This window comes from Haliotis rubra, unplaced genomic scaffold, assembly GCF_003918875.1.
Source record: "Haliotis rubra isolate DU_JTF1 unplaced genomic scaffold, ASM391887v1 Scf247, whole genome shotgun sequence".
Classification (NCBI taxonomy): Eukaryota; Metazoa; Mollusca; class Gastropoda; order Lepetellida; family Haliotidae; genus Haliotis; species Haliotis rubra.
This window is the reverse complement of record NW_025766525.1, coordinates 407127-434723: the sequence shown is the minus strand read 5'-3', so window position 1 is coordinate 434723 and position 27597 is coordinate 407127. Positions and strand designations below refer to the sequence as shown.

The 27597-nt window shown below is 44.6% G+C and overlaps 1 protein-coding gene across 9 annotated transcripts in view; it reads right to left on the bottom strand.

Moving 5' to 3' along the window:
- LOC124279137 overlaps nt 1-27597 on the bottom strand; it is a 71788-nt gene that overhangs the window by 1945 nt on the left and 42246 nt on the right. For 7 of the 9 annotated variants that reach the window (XM_046714930.1, XM_046714933.1, XM_046714935.1 and 4 more), the window contains one exon: nt 29-6723. In XM_046714930.1, coding sequence (XP_046570886.1) covers nt 5378-6481 — 1104 coding nt within the window. In that variant the 5' untranslated portion in view covers nt 6482-6723 and the 3' untranslated portion in view covers nt 29-5377. Of the gene's footprint in view, nt 1-28; nt 6724-8662; nt 8674-16101; nt 16114-25653; nt 25733-27597 lie in introns of those variants that run through there. The other 2 variants (XM_046714938.1, XM_046714934.1) reach the window with 2 other exon arrangements.

Below are 27597 nucleotides of genomic sequence, written 5' to 3'. Positions count from 1 at the left end.
TCGAGCTTCTCTCCCACCTCTACCCCACCCACCCACCTCCACCCCTCGTCTGTAAAACCTGACATTAAATGCATTAATTCCATGCTATTGAAACTGAATATGAGTTACACCACGTGTTAGAAAGAACTTCCATCCTGTTGTCATTACGAGAGACGAGATATTGATTTACAAGCACCGTTACAATTATATATGTGTATCGTTTTGTTTACTTTCTGTACCAAATTAAAACTCAAGTCACGATCCACCATTCACTTGGTGGTGTTGATGTTATTGGCAATAAACGGTGGCATGATGTCGTATTCAGCGTACCGCCAGCTGTGCAGGTCACGTGACCGCGTATATCCAGCAGGTAAGTACAGCGTTATGTTAATGTGTTGCGGTATAGAAGGGCGGCTAATTCAATACCTGCATGACTCAACAATGCTATGTACTCAACTGTCGCCATGAGATTGCCCTGCTTTGGCGCTGCAGTGGAGGCCGGCTACCCATCTCAAGAAGCATCATGGAAACTGTCATTTATCGTAATAATCTTACATGTTGTCATTTACACATCCGATTTAACCAGCTGAATAGTACATTATATAAGTTTAAAGTATTGCTTCACGTGTAGAAATGGTACACAGTATAACCGAACCTGTTCGGACGCGAACCTTCCGTGTGAAGAGCGAACGCTCTGTCCACTGCCCTCAGGCCACCGCCTCTCTCTTTAGCACTAAGGCGATTGGAACTGTGATTACGAAGACCGCTAAGATCATTTTGTCAACGAGGACCAACATGCATGTAGGCACACTGACTCTTCTTCCAGAAAACTCTACAAATCTATTTTAATATCCTTTTCAGTGCATTCTCTCTTTGTTGTGCGTGTGTAGCAAGACACGCCTAGCTTCGGAACGTATATTCGCCCACGCACAGGGAGAAGAAAGACTGCGGGTTTTTTACAACTTGTGTCAAACATGTAAAACAGAATTGAATGACCTGGATTTTCAACAATTGTTATCTGCCTTCGCTGCAGTGTTTGAATGCTTGAAAGTGTTGTTTACTTTGAGTGTACAGTGTCTCAACTGACTGATTTCAACAGTAAATGTCCCAACCTTATCAGCGGAGACTACAGCTAGAAAACCCCCATGTAAGCGGGTGTTATCAGCTCGCATGGTGTAGAGTGGAGTATGGGGGTAACTCTGTGACGTCACAGTCAGTTTCCGTTACGACGTGACCGAGAAACAATGCTACGTCTGGCCATCCCCACACCCACAGCCGTGACTCCAGCCAGTCATGGCGATACACTGAAATACGACTGATCGTCAATAAATGACGGTTCAATGAAATCCGGACAAGTAGGGTTCTCATGGACAAAATCTGGATTATCGATACATTGTTATGCTGGCAAAGTGCTCGGTAATCAGCCCGAGGTGTCCGAACTGACGAGGAATCTCTGTAGATGTAAAGATGGTTTCTGGGAAACATTGCTGTCACCACACCAGCTTTCCATGTTTCCTACACTTCAAGTTTTCATTTCGGAGTGCGATACCTGCCCATGCCCTATACCATGATGTATGTATGGCAGGATCAGCTAACTGCTTGGAGGACGTGTTCCACATTGCATACAGTAGAGACACAGTTGGAATAACTTGTTACTTTCATATTCGTTACTTCGAGACATCCGCGTTCAATACGACGAGAGTCGATGTATGTCGATGAGATCATTTCCACAATGCAACTTTAACTCGACAAATCACACCAGCCTTATAAGTAGGAAACTGAATATGTTAAATTCAACAACTTATCACAATCCGACTATATTTCCATTAACTCAAAAGCTGTATATCATAAATATTTAAACCAAACTAGATGCACTATATTCCACATCGCCACGAGATCAAGACGGTATGTACAAAGCCGAGACAAATCTGCACATGTATCACTACGCTAAACACTCAACTCGCTGTTCATCTTGCTGTACACTTCATAGCACTTTATCGTTATGCTGGGTACGTTCTGGCAGGGAGACTATAAGACTATATATATGTTGTAGATTATCCCTGGTTCTGGCAAAACTTGTGCATAGGTGAATATGGCAGAATACACGCCGAGCAAGACACAACTGTGTAGCATCTGTTGCCTCATAAATAAATCATTATGACTCATTCATAACTTATCAATAACAGCAATCACGCACTGTGCATAGAACCCCTCCAACATTGAATTATGAGACCCACCCCATCCCCGAACTGCACAGTTGTCGTTCTTGATATCGATGTGTATTCTGCTTTAATTAGGTAATATCGTAATATTATGTGGTGTCGACGGTAAATGATTATACACAACATGACAATATACAGCTCAACAGCACCATGCAGGCCCCAGACCACCCTAAACACATCCTGAAAGACACGTGGGTATACTGTTGCTATAGCAACGGGGCCAGATCCAAATCTCCCTTGACTATATCTTGCTCAATGTACAAAGCACGGATGATGGGTACAAGAGACGGGTCGTATTGCTGACGAATATGTGTAGAAAAAAGCCAGGATTTACAGAGGTGAAGACACAGTTGAGTATGTTTGGGAGTTTAGACGATGAAGAAATACGACAATGTAAGACTGATCGGGCGCCTGAGACGGAGCACGAATATGACGGACCGTAATTAAACATTCATCACATTGTTAATATCAAGACATTCAACTGGCAAGTGTTATAACGGATCCTCAGGCAGCAATTTCTCACTCAATTTACCCGTAAAACAATAAAAAATGAAAATATCATGAAGATAAATTCCCTCCTCAAAACCAGGTGCATGTACATGTATATTCCGAAACTCGTTCACACCACGGTATATCGAGGGTAGCTTAATATGGAGGGAGTCCTTCTCGGATCTCCCCCGTTAAAACGTCCATGGTACCTTGACTTCCCTGCCACTGTAGGTCGGCTTCACATTCACCCCAGTAGAGAACGGGTTGGGCTAGTGGTGGGACCGACCAGGTGGGGTGGAAGTGGGGGCCCGGTGTTTCTTTTGGAAAATGATATTAATCATACAAAATAATAATCAGCTCTGTGCTCAGTAGCTAGGTTGAGTTCCGTCAAATATTTTCACTTGCCAGGAGTCACGTCATATTTTTGCATATAAATCAACAATTACGGCAACAACAAAATTCAAGTATAGCTACATCGTCAACATGGCGTCGCCTACTAGGTTGTCGGGGACAGTGTTGATGTACGGCTACACCTACTGATCCATTCCGTACTTGATGACGTACTCATTTCGAAATAACATATTTATTGAAAGAGGTTTCAGAAAGTGGTCAAGAAATTGTTATTTTGTGAGAGTTGTAGCTGTACATCAAAACAGTTGCGGATACCCGAGTCATTTCCCGGCACTCAATAGTCCATGTGTACCAGTTAACAATAACACCATATGTTCCAATCGAAATGCTACATATGGCAGTGTGCCAAGGTCAACCCAGTACAGTACAAATTAGAATCCAGGTGATTTAGGTCAGATGAACCGGGTGATCGTTATGGTAACAGTTTGATTATAGAGTATCCAACATTATGCTGCGGCAAAAGAAGATCCCAGATATTCTCTGATAGCACTATGGTGAAAGAACGGAAGTAAGAACAATGATGTTAGACTTGCATATGCAATAGAGGGATGTTGGCCCATTTCCCGGTGTATGTACATATTATGACTATGCGAACCTAACACCCATGTTATGTCGCCAGCAACAGGCACATCTAAAACACCCTGACTCAGCATTACCCTCTGTCAACCAGCAGACAACTAAAACAAGTCAAGAGTTTGCCACATTCAGAAACGTAGACAGTGTGGCGCACTCACCCCTAGTGTTCGAGGGATAAAATCATGGTCAAAACGAATGAACTATGTTCAGTTAATATGTCAAGTGGAATATTTCTAAGAATGCACTAGAACACAAATATGTCGCTTTCCCAGTCACGTGATGGTCGACATACCTGCCCGCTTGCTTACCGCGTCTATTTCCTCCGAGAAGGACATGTTGTTGTTGTCAGAAAGACATTTCAATGAAAGGCCGTGTCATAAATCACAGTCATCTATTGCTACAAGTCACTCTATTCACAGTTGTTTGCCATGAAGTCCAAATTGACTCGCTAATGTGTCCGTTGTGAATGCAGCTTCCTGAACGACGCATACAAAATGGAACAAGGACAGACCTGTTCACACCTTGTTACCACGTTTCTGGGGTAACCTGGTATAACCTGGGGTAATCCAAGTCAGTCACGCCGTTCTTTGACTCCTGTATACAACACACCTAGGTCACTACTAGTTCTCATATGCATCGCACACAATGACTATGACGTCACTCGAATCTGTCACACACAATCACTATGACGTCACTAATCTCCCTGAAGGTGTGGTTCGAGCAGCATCTAGGCGGTTATAGGTGGTAACTACTCCTCGTCTGTGGTCGGGCCATCTGCTGGGTGTAGCTCCGCGGGCACCACAGACGCTGCCAGGTCACACCGGGCACATCCAAGGAAACACGAGGCAGTGGTCAGTCGACTTCAGCATTATGTTTTAGCTGCACCATTAACTCACTGGAATGCAAATGATGGGCTTTGTACAGAACACTGACAACACCTGGGATAGAGCTGGCGACGGAGGGAGACGGATTCCTGACAGCTGATGCAGATGCACACGTGATGATGATGTCCACAGAACCGCTCCACTATTATACACCAGGGGTAACTCCATCAACACACTCCGCCACCAGACTATCTATACACATGCCATGCTGAATGGTGTTCCAGGAAATATTGGCTCTTGTTTTGGCGACCGTTACATCCATTATCCCATGCTCCTGTTAGTGTACACATCATCATCATCATCATCATCATCAATCCTGTTGCATCACTGGTTATTATACAAGGGTGTCTTAAATGTAGGTCGAACAAATGCATATAATTACTGTTTAACACCTACCCACAAATGTTGATTTGGGTACATGTACGTACACACGTTGATAACACTTGCGTGTAACTACTGACTTGTTGCATAAAACAGTTAATCGAAGCATGTCACTATATTGTCCAACTTCACTTGCAGAATGCCACTCAAGAAACAGCAGGAATCCAGAACATCATGACCCGATAGTCCTGCACCGAGAGTCTGCCACCAAAGAATCTCTTTCTCGGAGTGACGAGGCATTAGCCATGTTATTACTTACTATATATATGAACTCACACCATCCAATCAGATTATCAGAACTGCAAACGAGAAGTTCCATATAAGTTACACTATTTACATCAGTTCACAAATCAACGTAGTTGCTCATTTAGCAGACTTCCTTCACGTATGTCTATATACAAGCGTTCACAGATCGATGTAGTTCAACCACTTCATCTACACAACGGTTTCATCCAAGTCCATCTCCACCTCATTGCTCTCCTGAACGTGGTACAACTTGCCAGTGTCTCGGATCTGTTTGGTGGCCATGTTGACCAAGTCTTTCTCCTGCTGCTTGACCATCTTCTCCACGCGCTCTACCGTGTCATTGAAGTCAAACTGGTCGGCGCGTTCCCTGATGGTGATAGTGTGGTCAACTTCGATGACATTCTTCCCCTTCAGCGCCATGACTGGAGCGGCGTTCCTAGCAATCAGCTTCCCGACCTCAGCCAAGCAAGACTGAGGCTTTGATATCGCATCTGTGTCCGAGATGTACTGCAGCTCTGGGAAGTTGTTGGTCTCGCGGAGTTCCTTGTATGAGCAGGGCACGCAGACACAGGCGCTGTTCACCTTCGTGAAGAATGTCGTCTGCATCTTCCCCTGGGCCAGACGGTAGAAGTAGGTGGTCAGTCTGCTTGGCCGTTCATGGTTCAAGGACAACTGATTGAACTCTTGGATGACCTTGAGCGTTCCGTGATCCTCCCCACAAAGGTCACACAGTGTGCTGGTGTAAGTCATCCCAAGGCTCCGGCTCTGAACACTCTCGCTCTTCAAACGCCTCAAGTTGTGGTTCACTCCATTAAACTTTTTCACGATTTCGTCGAAGTTGGTCAACAATGAGATACTTGCATCTTGTTCACTGTCGTACGCCGAAGAGGAGGCCACAGAAGACATTGATGTACTCGGCGTCATTGACGACAGCGGGGACATGGGTGACAGCGGGGACATTGGCGACATCGGTGACGGTGGAACGCTCCCATAGTCAAACCTCATGAAACAGATGGGACACCTCAGACTGGTATACCGTCTAGCCATGTGTTTCCGAAGGCAGTGGTGGCACAGGACATGTCCGCAAGGGAAGGTGTCGGGGGCTTTGCTCACCTGGACGGTCTTAGAGTAATCCGTCGTGTTGTTATTGTTTACATTATCATTCTCCCTATACTTGGCCGCATCGAACAGCTGCACCGGACTCTCCGGTTCGTACATGAACGTGGGCTGGTAGGAGCCCCCACCCCCATTCGTCTCCGAGGCGTCGTACAGCTTGATGGGACGGCCTGCCATGATGACGGCGCGGGTATCACACACACCTAAAACTACACACTGACGACTCACATCTCCGACGTAACATCAGGCCAATCAATAACTACTTGTCTTAGTAACCGGAGTTCCACAGAAATACCACATATAGTCCTCTTCGGAGACGTCTCACGTGTTGTCACTTATTGGCGGGAAAAAGCTTGCGTATCTTCTCACTCTCCACCCTTGTCTGTCCGGGCTTCAATAGCGCTGCACTGCAAAGGGTCCTGAAAAGAAACGAAAAGTATTAGTGAACCTGCTGAGACGGTGCAGCATATAAAGGACCTATTCTCTACAATGAATGAAAGCAGAGAAAGGTGGCACAGTTGAAACTTGCTCGTTACTTAAAGAAGTCGCCCACCTGACCTTCCTCGCGGTGTAAATATTAATACAACACACACAGCCCTTGTGGAGGACATCTCGTCAATACACGAATACATGGCCTGCATACTGAGCATCTACAGGAATGTTGTAATACTGAGATCCTAACACCAAGTCGGGCTTAATAAAATCTAATTCCAGTGTAACTTTGAGGATCAGAATGAATTATGCGGGATGAAACCACGATACCTACAATTAGCCTGTTGTCAGGTGTTGTGTAGGCAAGAGAAAGGAGGCCTTCATTGTAAGGTGTCGCGTCACGTGTATCGCTAAACCAGACAGCATGCATGTTGGGGAGGGGGAGGGGGGATGTTTCATCTGCTGAAGATCACGTTGTTGAGCCGTGGTCGTGGACGTTGCTGTCCACGGGACTACAGGGAGCTAGTGTTGACGCAGTCTTTACATGGCAGCTAGGCTCGAGTTCTGGCAGTTGACTCAAGTACATATATATATACACGTTATTGTTTGTAACTTCAAACCTATTGCAATAAAGTCTTTCCTTAGTACCAGAGACAATGTTCCAGCTTGATACAAGGCACTCATTACGGAGATCAAGTCAGGAAATGGTCTGAGGCCGGCCCCCTATTGTGGGAAATGATTTCACCGAAACACGTCCACTACCACTTTAACCAACTCAGTGAGCAAGACGTGGAGCAAACAGTGATCAGGATCATTCATTCAGGCAAACAGTGATCAGGATCATTCATTCAGGCAAACAGTGATCAGGATCATTCATTCAGGAAAACAGTGATCAGGATCATTCATTCAGGCAAACAGTGATCAGGATCATTCATTCAGGCAAACAGTGATCAGGATCATTCATTCAGGCAAACAGTGATCAGGATCATTCATTCAGGCAAACAGTGATCAGGATCATTCATTCAGGCAAACAGTGATCAGGATCATTCATTCAGGCAAACAGTGATCAGGATCATTCATTCAGGCAAACAGTGATCAGGATCATTCATTCAGGCAAACAGTGATCATGATCATTCATTCAGGCAAACAGTGATCAGGATCATTCATTCAGGCAAACAGTGATCAGGATCATTCATTCAGGCAAACAGTGATCAGGATCATTCATTCAGGCAAACAGTGATCAGGATCATTCATTCAGGCAAACAGTGATCAGGATCATTCATTCAGGCAAACAGTGATCAGGATCATTCATTCAGGCAAACAGTGATCAGGATCATTCATTCAGGCAATCACATTCATTCAGGGCAAACAGTGATCAGGATCATTCATTCAGGCAAACAGTGATCAGGATCATTCATTCAGGCAAACAGTGATCAGGATCATTCATTCAGGCAAACAGTGATCAGGATCATTCATTCAGGCAAACAGTGATCAGGATCATTCATTCAGGCAAACATTCAGTGATCAGTGATCATTCATTTCAGGCAAACAGTGATCAGGATCATTCATTCAGGCAAACAGTGATCAGGATCATTCATTCAGGCAAACAGTGATCAGGATCATTCAGGCAAACAGTCATTCAGGCAAACAGTGATCAGGATCATTCATTCAGGCAAACAGTGATCAGGATCATTCATTCAGGCAAACAAACAGTGATGATCAGGATCATTCATTCAGGCAAACTGTGATCAGGATCATTCATTCAGGCAAACTGTGATCAGGATCATTCATTCAGGCAAACAGTGATCAGGATCATTCATTCAGGCAAACAGTGATCAGGATCATTCATTCAGGCAAACAGTGATCAGGATCATTCATTCAGGCAAACTGTGATCAGATGACGCCTGACTATGTTTCCAGGCAAACAGTGATCAGGACTTCAAGGCAAGAAGAGCTTCATTCTGTAAATAGCGAGTAAACTGTGGTCAATCGGACACAGGTTTTTCAACAATAAGCCAACCCATAGAATCTGTAATCTGGACATCGTATCTGACCACACCGACTCGTGTTACTGTCAACTGAGAACACACAGACTAACACACATATCAATCATATATACTCGTATGTCGCAAGTAAATGTGTCATAAGAATTCACATTTTGCAATACCCCATGCATATACTGTGTGAGGAAGGCATTTACAGCGATCTGAAGACTCAAACAAGGTCTTTGAGTAAGATGAGATGGCACCTGAAGCAATGGCCAACCATACTGCACGAGGCAATAAGGGCCCAAGAGGCAGGGTTGGGCAAGTGCATACTCTTTACAAACTCGAACATGATCAAAATAGTCTTGACTGTAAAACTTAGAAAATATGATTGATCACTAAATAAGAAACCAATTTCAAAACGTTAATCGCATTCTACTGTCCGGCAGCGCAACACAAAGCGGTGTTTGTCTAAGCAGTAGCGTTATTCTTGGGGATCTGTGCGCATGAATACATCAACATTTCATCTGGATATAAAAGTGTTCTGGTGATTAAGAAAGGGACGCGCCAGTACACTCCACGTTCACCACCACCGCAGTATTGGCCCTGCTATGAGGTAAGTTGTCCTGTTTTCACTGAAGGTAATGCAGTGTTCACCCCGGTTAATGGTGCATCCACGTCGAACACAACATCAAGCAGGGCGACTCTGTTGACGGATATAGTGCTCAGTACAAACCTGGCTGCATAATAACAACAGCCCTGCCCATGTGCTCCACGGGACAATTCCAGTTCTCTCTGAGGAGACGCCTGGCGCAACTCTTGTACTTTACCATGCTTGAAGCAGTTCACTCATATAGAGACGACACAACTCATATAGACACGACACAACTCATATAGACACGACAAAACTCATAGAGACACGACACAACTCATATAGAGACGACACAACTCATATAGAGACGACACAACTCATATAGACACGACACAACTCATAGGGAGACGACACAACTCATAGGGAGACGACACAACTCATATAGACACGACACAACTCATATAGACACGACACATCCTATATAGACACGACACAACTCATACGGAGACGACACAACTCATATAGACACGACACAACTCATATGGAGACGACACAACTCATATAGACACGACACAACTCATATAGACACGACACAACTCATATAGAGACGACACAACTCATATAGACACGAAACAACTCATATAGACACGACACAACCTATATAGACACGACACAACTCATACGGAGACGACACAACTCACATAGACACAACACAACTCATAGGGAGACGACACAACTCATATAGACACGACACAACTCATAGGGAGACACACAACTCATATAGACACGACACAACTCATAGGGAGACGACACAACTCATATAGACACGACACAACCCATATAGAGACGACACAACTCATATAGACACGACACAACTCATAGGGAGACGACACAACTCATATCGACACGACACAACTCATAGGGAGACGACACAACTCATATAGACACGACACAACTCATAGAGACACGACACAACTCATATAGACACGACACAACTCATAGGGAGACGACACAACTCATACACGGGAAAAGTCGAGTCAGGTTATTAACCACTTACAATAACCAAGTTATTTCTCTGCTAACGCACATGTAATGATGCGTATCAATTAATGGTCATCAAACAGCAGTAATTACAAAACCTAGAACTATTCACCAGGCCGTTTCCCACAATCCATCAGTACCTACATACATACCCTCATCAGGTTGTATTCGCCTGACATGTTGCTGGATCAGCCATGCAGGGAAGGAGAATAAACAATTCCCAATCCGGTCAGGAACCAAATGATCCGTGTAAACCTGCGTTAATCTGTTCAGACTTAATCTGGCGTTATGCGGCGCTGTAAGCTGGCCTCAACACACGCATACACGGTGTTCAGATGCTAAGTATTGCGTTATCTGGCGCTGTAAGCTGGCCTCAACACACGCATACACGGTGTTCAGATGCTAAGTATTGCGTTATGCGGCGCTGTAAGCTGGCCTCAACACACGCATACACGGTGTTCAGATGCTAAGTATTGCGTTATGCGGCGCTGTAAGCTGGCCTCAACACGCATACACGGTGTTCAGATGCTAAGTATTGCGTTATGTGGCGCTGTAAGCTGGCCTCAACACACACATACACGGTGTTCAGATGCTAAGTATTGCGTTATGCGGCGCTGTAAGCTGGCCTCAACACGCATACACGGTGTTCAGATGCTAAGTATTAACATGGGATCCGAGGGTGAGACTTGAATACAGGCTGGTTGGCGAAAAGTTGACGTTATCCAGGATGGGTACGTGAACCTTCACAGCAAACACCTGTGTTCAAACATTAGACATAGCCACGAGCAATGTGGGTGAATCTTGTATGCAGGGTGAACAATATGGCAATATAATAATGATACTATTACCATATAATATACGCAGTCACACCGCCATGTGTTTGATGATGAGGGTGATTGCTTTACCCCCGGCACCACGTCTTCCCGGGAGCAGGTGACGTAGTACTCGGTTTATGAAGGCGCGGGGATATCTGGGACTGATCAAAGAAGTGCGACCCGCCCTTGCTACATAATTCCACGGAACGTGCTAATAAATGCGGTAAAACAGTACAATAATCTCGTAGTCAGGTGTCAGGAATGTAGTACTGGCCACATACTATTGTCCGAAGACAAAGTACAGTAAACATACAGGCCAGTCCTGAGATGGATGTTGGATCTATACAACACGTGGGTGGATCATGTATCAACATACAGTACAGTACACATGATTGTACACCACCAGGGGCGCTGTGTACACATGGCGGTCACCGACACACCAGTGACTCACTCCCAACGATGGAGTACACAGTGGCCATACAGCAACAGCAAGTGACCAGTGACCTTGGGGGTTTAGCACTGTGAACACTGAGAGACTGGAATCAGGAAAATAACTCAAACTTTGATAACATCTCACAATGACACTGTTGTTTTGAACTGATTGATGTTGTTCTGAGTGGAACCAAATGCATGAGTATTTCTGCCACAAGGTGTATAATACGTAGCGAGGAATATCAGGGCAGATCGGCCGGCACCAGAGACGAGGTTATGGCGGGTTGGTCTAGAGTCGATACCCACACACGTGAGAAACATGACCCATCGATCACTGCCAGCCAGTTGTCTAGCTAGTTGTCGACAACCTATGAAGGATGGGTACATTTATTGAATTATGGCAGGGTTGGCTTCACTCATTTCAACACATGAACTGTTGCAGCACAGGCACCTCCGACTCTGACGTCACAAAGAGCGTGTGTAGGTATAATCCGGACGTAAGCTGTTTTGAAGAGCCAGCTCACTCAGAGAGCATGCAGCATTTCTATAATGGATACTTAATCGGCCCTTATTTCACCCCCTTAATGGCGAACATCAGCCAGGGTAACAACAAGTACCATCTTTAAACTCCTTGTGGTATAAAGCAGTCGGAGATGAAACTCCTACCTTCTACCTACCTCCTACCTACCACTGTCCAACTAGATTTACATGGAAAGAACGAAGCAGTGCAAGTCATGGACGTTGACCACTTTGGTTAACTGGTGCTGACCTCGTTTCGTCTTACACTAAATGATTTGTGAAGTTCATCCAGATTTACACCTGATAGCGATGGACACAAATATCTATACTACATTCAATATGACATAGGAGAAAAAAATGTAGCGACGTCGGAATGTCTCCTCGACCCAACAACCAGATCAGGGTGAAGCACGTGACACAAGTATGTCTGTTGTCATACAGCCGTGATGACATACGGTATAAGTGTATGGGTCATACAAAGAACGAATGCCCTTGACCCTGATTGGTTTTCAGTCCGAGCTAATCATCGGGTGTGACTTCATTTTGTGAAATATATGTGTTCTGTAATTGACAACTGTGTGACGGCTAGTGTTGCACGAGATGTCACGGTATTCTCCGGGGCTACACGGACGTGACGTATCAGTACGCCGCGGTCAGTACTGACCGAACTACACAGATAACATTACACCAGAAATTATAACACCACATACAAAGCACAACCACAAACATCATCAACACTATCAGATCATTTCTTTAGTTAAAATATGAACTCGTCACTTTCTGTGCCAGTCATGTCTGCTGACAATTATCAGGAATAGAATTTACGTCAAATAAACTTCACATATACATGGGGTGTACATAGGAATTCGAAACTTAACACGAGGAGGCGAATTCTTTTTCTTTATGATGTTTGTTTAACAACTAACCTATAACATCACGTATCAAACACTCGTCACGTAAACATACCTGTACAACTAAGATACACACCCTTACTTCAATGTGGAGTATTTCTTTCCATGTGAAAATCAAACACAGGACAAGGGTCGGCTGTCTACAAGATTGTGTATGTTGCACCAGCCTACTGTGGCGACCTGGTAGCTGGCTGTCTACAAGATTGTGTATGTTGCACCAGCCTACTGTGGCGACCTGGTAGCTGGCTGTCTACAAGATTGTGTATGTTGCACCAACCTACTGTGGCGACCTGGTAGCTGCACCAGCCTACTGTGGCGACCTGGTAGCTGGCTGTCTACAAGATTGTGTATGTTGCACCAGCCTACCGTGGCGACCTGGTAGCTGGCTGTCTACAAGATTGTGTATGCTGCACCAGCCTACTGTGGCGACCTGGTAGCTGGCTGTCTACAAGATTGTGTATGTTGCACCAGCCTACCGTGGCGACCTGGTAGCTGGCCGTCTACAAGATTGTGTATGTTGCACCAGCCTACCGTGGCGACCTGGTAGCTGGCTGTCTACAAGATTGTGTATGTTGCACCAGCCTACTGTGGCGACCTGGTAGCTGGCTGTCTACAAGATTGTATGTTGCTGCACCAGCCTACTGTGGCGACCCGGTAGCTGGCTGTCTACAAGATTGTGTATGCTGCACCAGCCTACTGTGGCGACCTGGTAGCTGGCTGTCTACAAGATTGTGTATGCTGCACCAGCCTACTGTGGCGACCTGGCTAGCTGGCTGTCTACAAGATTGTGATTATGTGCTGCAACCAGCCTACTGTGGCGACCTGGTAGCTGGCTGTCTACAAGATTGTGGTATGCTGCACCAGCCTACTGTGGCGACCTGGTAGCTGGCTGTCTACAAGATTGTGTATGTTGCACCAGCCTACTGTGGCGACCTGGTAGCTGGCTGTCTACAAGATTGTACGTATGCTGCACCAGCCTACTGTAGCACCCGGCAGCTGGCTCTACAAGATTGTGTATGTTGCACCAGCCTACCCGTGGCGACCTGGTAGCTGGCTGTCTACAAGATTGTGTATGTTGCACCAGCCTACTGTGGCGACCTGGTAGCTGGCTGTCCGACAAGATTGTGTATGTTGCACCAGCCCACTGTGGCGACCCGGTAGCTGGCTGTCTGGCTAAGATTGTGTATGCTGCACCAGCCTACTGTGGCGACCTGGTAGCTGGTCATACAAGATTGTAGATGTTGCACCAACCTACTGTGGCGACCGGAAGCCGGCCGTCTACAAGATTGTGCATGTTGCCAACCTTACTTCGTGGCGACCTGGTAGCCGGCTGTCTACAAGATTGTGTGTATGTTGCACCAGCCTACTGTGGCGACCTGGTAGCTGGCTGTCTACAAGATTGTGTATGTTGCACCAACCTACTGTGGCGACCTGGTAGCTGGCTGTCTACAAGATTGTGTATGTTGCACCAGCCTTACTGTGGCGACCTGGTAGCTGGCTGTCTACAACATTGTGTATGCTTGCACCAGCCTACTGTGGCGACCTGGTAGCTGGCTGTCTACAAGATTGTGTATGTTGCACCAGCCTACCGTGGCGACCTGGTAGCTGGCTGTCTACAAGATTGTGTATGTTGCACCAACCTACTGTGGCGACCTGGTAGCTGGCTGTCTACAAGATTGTGTGTATGTTGCACCAACCTACCGTGGCGACCTGGTAGCTGGCTGTCTACAAGATTGTGCTGCTTGTGTATGTTGCACCAGCCTACTGTGGCGACCTGGGTAGCTGGCTGTCTACAACATTGTGTATGTTGCACCAGCCTACTGTGGCGACCTGGTAGCTGGCTGTCTACAACATTGTGTATGTTGCACCAGCCTACTGTGGCGACCTGGTAGCTGGCTGTCTACAAGATTGTGCCTACTGTGGCGACCTGGTAGCACAAGATTGTGTGTTGCACCAGCCTACTGTGGCGACCTGGTAGCTGGCTGTCTACAACATTGTGTATGTTGCACCAGCCTACTGTGGCGACCTGGTAGCTGGCTGTCTACAAGATTGTGTATGTTGCACCAGCCTACCGTGGCGACCTGGTAGCTGGCTGTCTACAACATTGTGTATGTTGCACCAACCTACTGTGGCGACCTGGTAGCTGGCTGTCTACAAGATTGTGTATGTTGCACCAGCCTACTGTGGCGACCTGGTAGCTGGCTGTCTACAAGATTGTATGTTGCACCAGCCTGTGGCGACCTGGTAGCTGGCTGTCTACAAGATTGTGTATGTTGCACCAGCCTACTGTGGCGACCTGGTAGCTGGCTGTCTACAAGATTGTGTATGTTGCACCAGCCTACTGTGGCGACCTGGTAGCTGGCTGTCTACAAGATTGTGTATGTTGCACCAGCCTACTGTGGCGACCTGGTAGCTGGCTGTCTACAAGATTGTGTATGTTGCACCAACCTACTGTGGCGACCTGGTAGCTGCTGGGGGGGTATGCTCCACAGTGTCGTTTCCAAAGTTGAAACAATAGGTTAATATAGACATGGGTACATTACAAAATATATACATTTGAGGGATGGCAAGAAAATCTTTGCTTTCGACTTTTGTGTACAGAAAAGCAATATGGATGTAATAACAAACAAGGAACGTAGGTAGTCTTTATACCCATGAAACTGCCAATGTTAGTGAAGTCAGTATGTTCCGGTATTCAGATGACGCCCCCACAGCCATGGTCAAAGGAAGAAAACATAATGATACCATGCTAATTCATAAACCTGTCTATCACAAAGTCGGAATGGTACAATAGACTATTAAACGAGATTCATTCTGATTATGGAAAGGATCCCACAAATCTACACTAGAATCTATGGACGATACACCCCATGTTTGTTTGAAGCACCATCAAGTCGGAGTGTTTGTCCGCAGCAGTATTCCGACGGTGGTCTGAATATGATGGCGTGTGCACTGTGATGCACTCATGATTAACACACAAGCATCAATACACTCACTCTGGATACATGTAACCACAAGGAGAGTGAGTATACCTTTACGCTGCAACATTCCAGATCAACGTGGGGGACACTTGTTGGGCTTAACACATTGTACCTATGTGGGACATCGAACCCGGACCTTCCGCGTGATGAGCGAACGCATTAACCACAAGGCTACCTTACCCCCTGCCTCCTCCAACATGTATTGGCAACTACAGTTTTCGTATTTTAAACAGTTACCGTAATTACCATGGTTAGATAAGAACAAATACCAGCGTACATTTTAGAGATGAACGAACGTCACGTCTATACAAAATGCACGGATACCAAATAAAGATATTATTTGTCCTAGTAACTAAACATTAGTCATCACTAGCTTGCAAGTAACCTTCTGGTTTCAACTACAAAACATCATTGATCTACACAGTTTTCGTGACAAGCTTCACTGTTAAAGACATCACGTGAGCGTTAATCAATTCCCATGCACAAGGATTTGGAGAGAGCGACACCTGTCAGACACTACAGGTTGTATTGACCACTGGGGATATTGATCAGTATCACGTGTGTTTCTACATACGGCTATCTACCTCACCTTCTCCAATGTACACGATGGGCTGATGTTTTACATGTTGACGTAATCGCCTAATTGACCGTGCACCAGATGGCGGGTATAGCAGATCCCACAAGCAGCAACACACTAATGTTGATAGACTTTACGTTATCAGTAATGTTCAGGGGCCCCTTTCACGAAGCAACCTTTACTAAGGTTAGCCTTAACTCCCATTCTTTAACATTGCACTAAGGTTACCTGAGTGACTTACGATCACCTTAGTGCTTTGTGAAAGGAGGCCCAGATCAATAGTGATACTCTAACGTCCAACAGTTTCCACTGCACAGTTCTTGACATTACCTAGAAACTTCAGGTTGAACAACAAACTCAACTCGGTCACAGAAAAACACGGCAATCTTAATAAATTTGAAGATGAAAACAAGAGAATTGATGCTTTAACCTAGGAACTAATAAGTATTACGTCAAATATTACTGACGCATACCATGTTGTTGATTGAGGGGGTGTATTTACACGGTGGAACGTTTTACATTTACGTGCATTCATCTCCCACAATGCTAATGTTATGACGATATTGGGGTCTTAGGATGCTGATGGTGATGATGTTGATGTTGATGACGTCTATGGTGAACGATGTTGATGTTGATGACGTTTGTGGTGAACGATGTTGATGATGGTGCAATGATTAAGAATATACCACCACCCCCACCCCACCCCTGAGTCATCCCCATGGCATTACACCAGCGGCTGCTTCGTGACGAGCAGCGAGCCACATACAAACCTATCTATCTTCATCTGCTATTTCCTTCGGGGGTACCCTGCCACGCACAGAACATTCTACTTAAAGTATTGTCTGGAGCATCCTTCTTACTGAAATCACTCTCGTCCTGAACAACAGGCGTTGTTTTCCATGTATTTCTTGTCGATAACGACCATAGCGCGTGTTTAATGCCATCCAGCGGCAGACTGGTGACTGGCTTATTCGACCTCGACATTCTATCTATACATGATGAAGTCATCATTTCTATATTGCAGAGTCAGCTATTTGGTCCAACAGTGCTTGCAAAGTCACGATGACCTATGGCGTCAAGGTGACAAGGTCACTGACAGTGGGACGTAATTCAGTCACGATCGGTGAACATTTACCACGTAGAGACGGTCCAGTCGTACATGTTGGACACCTGTGACCCTGGTTCAGTACTTATAGAGCTGCTATGTTAGCGGGAGCATGAGCGTCAATAAAGAGTGCATCACCAAGCTCCTTCCAGGTGTGATCGATATCGTGCAACCATAGTACAGTTTAACTGGATTATTATAGGAAGTTCGTGTAACATAAATACGCTAGATCATTCTGGGGCAGACTCTTTGAACTACTTACCATATAGCAATGAAGAAAAATATATATGAAATTATATGATTGTCAAAAACTGTTTTCTCCAACAACTTTGCAATCTTCCCCCATATAGCCACACAGCTCCGCCAGCTTTTGTCAATGTCGGATGAAGGAAATACTAACAACGTGACCTTTACTGTTACTATTGATCATGCCCATGACACTTATCTCCCCTGGGTCAAGGCCATGTGCTTCAACATGGCGGAATAGCCAGTGGTGCTGTTCAGCTCGTGGGAAATCGTCTGATCAATGTCCTGGTTATTCACACAATCAGTTCTCGATCATTATCCACGTGACCCTGGACATGTGCGGATATAGGCAATAAATAACAATACAGTCTGTCCCGACAGTGGTCATTTACATATCAATAATTCCCTGTAGCAGCACGGACCGCTGTAGCTGCCACCCGTCAATTACAACCATCATACATATGTATACTCACACTGTGTGGATGTGATAATGAAATTCGCACCCAGTTATCACCCGTTCTTCTTTCCTGGTGGGTATAACTATCCGTATATCATGTTCTGATAGTCAACGCATGTGTATCGCCATATGGCATGTGGGTGACATACACGTGGTCCAAGGCCTGCCCAGCTTCTAACATCCCGTACACTCAACTAATCATAACACAAGTCATGTATTATTAGACCTAAGGACTTGAAGAGTCTTTGAATGTCATTGAGAAGTGATACACATAACGGATTATGGATGCCAACTTCTTTATTGTGATGGACACGACGTTTCGAAGTATATTCTTGCTCCTTCATCAGGTGAAATGAACTGATGAAGGAGAAATGAACCGATGAAGGAGTAGGAATATACTTCGAAACGTCGTGTCCATCACAATAAAGAAGTTGACATCCATAAAATTCTTGCCTTTAACGACTTGAAGTATTCACTATTACAAGTGGAGCATAATATGTCTGTCGACGACGCGCTGTGCCTCACATTTTCTTCTTTCTCTTGCTCGTATTTTAATCCTGTCGATGTCTGTTTTCAAGTCAATTTGCAAATCTCCAAATATACACAAAACAACATCAGATGACAATGAAGAGTCAATACTCAACGTTGGACGTTACCTAAACAGCTTGGTCCTACCGTGTCTGGCTGCTATATACAGGGTGACGGAGAGTCTCCTCCCATGTCTCAGGGGAAATCACAGACCTGCCCATCTACCTGCAGTTCAGGTGAATCCATCCAATTAAACTTGAAGAACGTGTAGAATCGACATGTATATAGCTTGTGTAATTACATGGACACACTCGTCTGTATGACCTGAGATGATCATTCGTCCGCGGGACTGGTGGCATGCATCACCAACCCTTTCCGCAAATCTATAACTGCTTTTCTGTGATCCAGTCATATAAATTACGTCACTACTTGGGGCTTTTGCGCCTATTTGAATCTGTTACTAAAACTTAATATCTGACTTTACGTTTCATATTTACATGACCTTGTGCAGCGTCGCCAAAATATACACATTTGAAACTGAGCGTCACTTGGTGTGCTGTTGAAGGCTAACAAATAACAACTTGTTAACCGAAACTACAATTCCATGAAGCACAGCTGCCCGCCCATAACATGTCAAAGTGGTCTCGCCCCAGTGCGTCTCTTCAGCCACATATAGGGTCTTTATGATGACACTCTTCACAGAAGATTTCGTTTTAACGATAATCCGATAACCGCCACGGACATTTATACATCATAATACCGGACTTACAAAACGCTCGTCTATGTATAGCGGACGTTAGGTTCCAGTAGTGAGGAAGATCAAGTGTATCGACGAGGGGTCGGGTTTTTATAACATTCTTCCCGGAAACGCGTTCATCATCGGCACAAACAGAACCTGTTCCAGCATGGGTTTGCGCAGACGCCCTGATCTATTTTATACATCACACAGAATCAAGTCTACATTTTACGCCTGGGTGCGTTTTCACGACATTTAGTCATAGCCAGACATAAAAAAGATCTTAGGCAAATAAAACATAAATAGATATTAGAGGATAAGCTCGTTCATGTGTGTTGGGACAAAGGGCTTCCTTCATTCACCGCAGCGCATTTTCAAAATAAATCCTTTATCGACAGGCGTAACAGCTTTGTTATATCCAGGAAATAACACTATCTTGAGCATACTTCAATAGGACATTTCAACTGATGTTGGCTAGTTGTAACAACGTTTTGATAGAGTAAAACTAATATTTTGTGAATATTGCCGAGCCTTGAACAGAATGTAACACCTGCTTTCGTTTGTTCAAAGATCAAGCAAAACGCTTTGTAATGATCCCAGTCGTACACAAAGGTGACCCACGCTATAGGGCATGTGTACGTGAGGCGGTTACAACATCATCAGTTACAGATACTGTTTAAAGGCCAACGGTACACGGTTACAAACATCATCAGTTATAGATATTGTTTAACAGGCCAACGGTACACGGTTACAAACATCATCAGTTATAGATATTGTTTAACAGGCCAACGGTACACGGTTACAAACATCATCAGTTATAGATATTGTTTAACAGGCCAACGGTACACGGTTACAAACATCATCAGTTATAGATATTGTTTAACAGGCCAACGGTACACGGTTACAAACATCATCAGTTATAGATATTGTTTAACAGGCCAACGGTACACGGTTACAAACATCATCAGTTATAGATATTGTTTAACAGGCCAACGGTACACGGTTACCAACATCATCAGTTATAGATATTGTTTAACAGGCCAACGGTACACGGTTACAAACATCATCAGTTATAGACACTGTTTAAAGGCCAACGGTACACGGTTACAAACATCATCAGTTATAGACACTGTTTAAAGGCCAACGGTACACGGTTACAAACATCATCAGTTATAGACACTGTTTAAAGGCCAACGGTACACGGTTACAAACATCATCAGTTATAGACACTGTTTAAAGGCCAACGGTACACGGTTACAAACATCATCAGTTATAGACACTGTTTAAAGGCCAACGGTACACGGTTACAAACATCATCAGTTATAGACACTGTTTAAAGGCCAACGGTACACGGTTACAAACATCATCAGTTATAGACACTGTTTAAAGATAAGCGGTACACGGTTACCAACATCATCAGTTATAGATACTGTTTAACAGGCCAACGGTACACGGTTACAAACATCATCAGTTACAGATATTGTTTAACAGGCCAACGGTACACGGTTACAAACATCATCAGTTATAGACACTGTTTAAAGGCCAACGGTACACGGTTACAAACATCATCAGTTATAGACACTGTTTAAAGGCCAACGGTACACGGTTACAAACATCATCAGTTATAGACACTGTTTAAAGGCCAACGGTACACGGTTTACAAACATCATCAGTTATAGACACTGTTTAAAGGCCAACGGTACACGGCTACAGCATCATCAGTTATAGACACTGTTTAAAGGCCAACGGTACCGCGGTTACAAACATCATCAGTTATAGACACTGTTTAAAGGCCAACGGTACACGGTTACAAACATCATCAGTTATAGACACTGTTTAAAGGCCAACGGTACACGGTTACAAACATCATCAGTTATAGACACTGTTTAAAGGCCAACGGTACACGGTTACAAACATCATCAGTTATAGACACTGTTTAAAGGCCAACGGTACACGGTTACAAACATCATCAGTTAAAGACACTGTTTAAAGGCCAACGGTACACGGTTACAAACATCATCAGTTATAGACACTGTTTAAAGGCCAACGGTACACGGTTACAAACATCATCAGTTATAGACACTGTTTAAAGGCCAACTGTACGGGTTACAAACATCATCAGTTATAGACACTGTTTAAAGGCCAACGGTACACGGTTACAAACATCATCAGTTATAGACACTGTTTAAAGGCCAACGGTACACGGCTACAAACATCATCAGTTATAGACACTGTTTAAAGGCCAGCGGTACCACGGTTACAAACATCATCAGTTATAGACACTGTTTAAAGGCCAACGGTACACGGTTACAAACATCATCAGTTATAGACACTGTTTAAAGGCCAACGGTACCGCGGTTACAAACATCATCAGTTATAGACACTGTTTAAAGGCCAGCGGTACGCGGTTACAAACATCATCAGTTATAGACACTGTTTAAAGGCCAACGGTACACGGTTACAAACATCATCAGTTATAGACACTGTTTAAAGGCCAACGGTACACGGTTACAGCATCATCAGTTAAAGACACTGTTTAAAGGCCAACGGTACCACGGTTACAAACATCATCAGTTATAGACACTGTTTAAAGGCCAACGGTACACGGTTACAAACATCATCAGTTATAGACACTGTTTAAAGGCCAACTGTACACGGTTACAAACATCATCAGTTATAGACACTGTTTAAAGGCCAGCGGTACACGGTTACAAACATCATCAGTTATAGACACTGTTTAAAAGGCCAACTGTACCGCGGTTACAAACATCATCAGTTATAGACACTGTTTAAAGGCCAACGGTACCACGGTTACAAACATCATCAGTTATAGACACTGTTTAAAGGCCAACGGTACACGGCTACAGCATCATCAGTTAAAGACACTGTTTAAAGGCCAACGGTACACGGTTACAAACATCATCAGTTAAAGACACTGTTTAAAGGCCAGCGGTACCACGGTTACAAACATCATCAGTTATAGACACTGTTTTAAAGGCCAGCGGTACCGCGGTTACAAACATCATCAGTTATAGACACTGTTTAAAGGCCAACGGTACCACGGTTACAAACATCATCAGTTATACACACTGTTTAAAGGCCAACGGTACACGGTTACAAACATCATCAGTTAAAGACACTGTTTTAAAGGCCAACGGTACACGGCTACAAACATCATCAGTTATAGACACTGTTTAAAGGCCAGCGGTACCGGCGGTTACAAACATCATCAGTTATAGACACTGTTTAAAGGCCAACGGTACACGGTTACAAACATCATCAGTTATAGACACTGTTTAAAGGCCAACGGCACCACGGTTACAAACATCATCAGTTATAGACACTGTTTAAAAGGCCAACGGTACACGGTTACAAACATCATCAGTTACAGACACTGTTTAAAGGCCAACGGTACACGGTTACAAACATCATCAGTTACAGACACTGTTTAAAGGCCAGCGGTACCGCGGTTTACAAACATCATCAGTTATAGACACTGTTTAAAGGCCAACGGTACACGGTTACAAACATCATCAGTTAAAGACACTGTTTAAAGGCCAACGGTACATGGTTACAAACATCATCAGTTATAGACACTGTTTAAAGGCCAACGGTACACGGTTACAAACATCATCAGTTATAGACACTGTTTAAAGGCCAACGGTACACGGCTACAGCATCATCAGTTAAAGACACTGTTTAAAGGCCAACGGTACACGGTTACAAACATCATCAGTTAAAGACACTGTTTAAAGGCCAACGGTACACGGTTACAAACATCATCAGTTATAGACACTGTTTAAAGGCCAACGGTACACGGTTACAAACATCATCAGTTATAGACACTGTTTAAAGGCCAACGGTACACGGTTACAAACATCATCAGTTATAGACACTGTTTAAAGGCCAACGGTACACGGTTACAAACATCATCAGTTATAGACACTGTTTAAAGGCCAACGGTACACGGCTACAAACATCATCAGTTATAGACACTGTTTAAAGGCCAACGGTACACGGTTTACAAAACATCATCAGTTATAGACACTGTTTAAAGGCCAACGGTACACGGTTACAAACATCATCAGTTATAGACACTGTTTAAAGGCCAACGGTACACGGTTACAAACATCATCAGTTATAGACACTGTTTAAAGGCCAACGGTACACGGTTACAAACATCATCAGTTATAGACACTGTTTAAAGGCCAACGGTACACGGTTACAAACATCATCAGTTATAGACACTGTTTAAAGGCCAACGGTACACGGTTACAGCATCATCAGTTAAAGACACTGTTTAAAGGCCAACGGTACACGGTTACAAACATCATCAGTTATAGACACTGTTTAAAGGCCAACGGTACACGGTTACAAACATCATCAGTTACAGATACTGTTTAAAGGCCAAAGGTACACAGGATTTATTATACCTGCTGCTTTACACATGTAGACGTCCACACGAGACATAAAATAAAATTCCATTACGTTTTGGGGATACATTGTTTGGTAAAATCAGGTTGTCAACATGCTTATAGAAGCACACGAGTAAAAGTTAAAACATTAGTGGCACTAACAGTGGATGCACCATTGTTTTCCTTTCAACAAATGGAATGGAGACCGATATACATTTCAGCTGATGATACTTTACATTGCTATTGTTGTTTTTCTCACTGTAAGGTCTTCTAAACACAGAGGAACACCAACAACACCAACTAAACCCGCGGCGTTCCATTTTCTTTCGCTCTTCAGCAATTCGAGTTACACTCAGGAAAGTGACTGAGGTCGAGCGGATTAAGCGATTGCCCGTGATTCGGCTGGAGCGTTCGGAGATGAACCCCCCAATCTGTACATGAATATTCATTAATCCTTCCCCCAGCACAGCTTGACCTCCACAGGTCGCGGCGTTCTTTCGCCACGTGACCCACATCACTGCTGTGCCAATATTCATTACTGACACCCTGCTACAGGTACCCCACTGGCAACCATCAGGCAACCATCAGGGTCAAGCATAGCGGAATGTCAAGGTCATTTGCAATGCACCGAATGTGTTGATGTGGTTCCTTGAAGTACACACACATATTCATGATGACATATCAACTATTTGGACCATATACAACCTCTTGTACACGGGATAGCTTGGCGTCGTTCGTCAAGGTTAAAGTGGACCTCGTTTACTCGCACTCCATTATCAGGAAGTTTTGTATGTGGCACCGTTAGGTAATGGTCCTAGCAGAATCTATATTCTGTGTTGTCAGATGGACTCCCCCGTGAACATCCGGGTTAGAATTGATCTTCGACAAGTCTTGTTTGTTGTAAAAGGCCAGACTCTCTGACTTTTGTACTGCCGAGAACTATGTATAGACACTACCCACGACACTGAATACAGCAGGGAGTCACCGATCAGTAAAGCACCTGCTCCATTTCCCTATAGTATAATACCTGAACCAGAAGTATATGTTTCACACGACCTCAGGTGTTGAAGTAGAATCCCATCACCGAGGTGACTCTGCCAAGATGACGTTATAGAGGTAATGTTCACCTGACAACACAGTATATGTATGTAATTGTTATGGGAATGTACGGCGGTGACTAATGCCAGTACACTGTACAGGTAACGTTCACCTGACAACACAGTATGTAATTGTTATGGGAATGTAACGTGATCGCAGCATGGACAATCATCGTTATATCGCGGACAAAACAAATATCCGTCGTTCTTCTTTGACGCTATAAAACAGATGTAACTACCACAAGCAGACAGCGGCAGATACAGGCATGCTGATGTGCGGTGTACTACCTGATGCGGTCAGACAGCATACATCCCTTGTGTACATCCAAGACCGAGTCGCAAGACGCTTACAGAACATGTCACAGATTAAAAACTTCTAGAAAGCAGACCATTCATATGGCTGATCATAAACAACACGTATTACATATTCATTGTATAGTAATGGCGTAATAGAACATATATTCAAAAGGCAGTTAATACCTGATTGAAATCCTTTGTCTGAATACAGCATAGATCCATCCGTATCTTGAAGATTACACACGGTACCAAGTGCATTCATCGCGTGTAATCAATTAAACATTGGACTCGCGTGGCTGGCTATGTGGATGACGCTGTAGACACGCTGTGTTCCTGCACAGAGAAGCAGGACAGCGACATTCACGGCCACAGCACCTGCTACATCGTCATGGGATGTGGCATTACACAGTTGTTTGGAATGTTGACTAAATCAATAGCGTCAGATGAAATTTGAAACAAAGTAATTCATCCTTGGCAGTAACTCTGTATGTGCCGGTATCACTAGGCTAGCGGTTTTCGTCACAGTTTGTAGGATCAGTTCACTCGAAAATCATTACAACTGTTGAAAAGAAAGTAATTATTGTTCTAAAAATAATATTTTACCAAAACGCAAGACCACTAGAGCTCTATGAAATGTTAAAAGACTACAACTATTTTATCGAATGTGTTAAAATGAATTCCATGTAAGGATTACCTTCCGTGGCGATGGGTCCATGTTTCTGATGAGTGAGGACCGTGGTCCACACTGGACCTGTATCGACTGATGGCGGACACATGTAATATCTAGCGGACTCTATGTTGTATTGACATGTGGTACTGAGTTGCGTGGGAAGTAAAAAAATCAATGACTCTCAGGTTCGATCAAGGAAGCTGTTTCTTTAACTACATCTCTTGTGGACGTATAGGATTTCTCTCACCTGTACGTCAAACTCAACACCCAGCATAAACGTCAGTGTTCAAATAAAACACCGTGCTTGGGAAGAATGTGAAAATTCATTTAGCCTACTTTACAAATGGTTTGCCGTTTTCAAATAGAGCATATCACATCAGCCTGCATATCAAACATTGTGAACCATAGACTGCCTTGGTACTAGTACTCTACTGTACATCCAGGACAGAAAGGGTGTGATGACCCTGGTCCATAGACTGCCTTGGTACTAGTGCTCGACTGTACATCCAGGACAGACAGGGTGTGATGACCCTGGCCCATAGACTGCCTTGGTACTAGTGCTCGACTGTACATCCAGGACAGACAGGGTGTGATGACCCTGGCCCATAGGACAGACTGCCTTGGTACTAGTACTCGACTGTACATCCAGGACAGACAGGGTGTGATGACCCTGGCCCATAGACTGCCTTTGGTACTAGTGCTCGACTGTACACACCCAGGACAGACAGGGTGTGATGACCCTGGTCCATAGACTGCCTTGGTACTAGTACTAGCACTCGACTGTACATCCAGGACAGACAGGGCTCGACTGATGACCCTGGCCCATAGACTGCCTTGGTACTAGTGACTCTGCCTGTACATCCAGGACAGACAGGGTGTGATGACCCTGGCCCAAAGACTGCCTTGGTACTAGTGCTACTAGGGTGTGACTCTGGCCCATAGACTGTACATCCAGGACAGACAGGGTGTGATGACCCTGGCCCATAGACTGCCTTGGTACTAGTACTCGACTGTACACCCAGGACAGACAGGGTGTGATGACCCTGGCCCATAGACTGCCTTGGTACTAGTACTCGACTGTACATCCAGGACAGACAGGGTGTGATGACCCTGGCCCATAGACTGCCTTTGGTACTAGTACTCGACTGTACATCCAGGACAGACAGGGTGTGATGACCCTGGCCCATAGACTGCCTTGGTACTAGTACTCGACTGTACATCCAGGACAGACAGGGTGTGATGACCCTGGCCCATAGACTGCCTTGGTACTAGTGCTCTACTGTACATCCAGGACAGACAGGGTGTGATGACCCTGGCCCATAGACTGCCTTGGTACTAGTACTCGACTGTACATCCAGGACAGAAAGGGTGTGATGATGACCCTGGGTCCATAGACTGCCTTGGTACTAGTGCTCTAGACTGTACATCCAGGATAGACAGGGTGTGATGACCCTGGC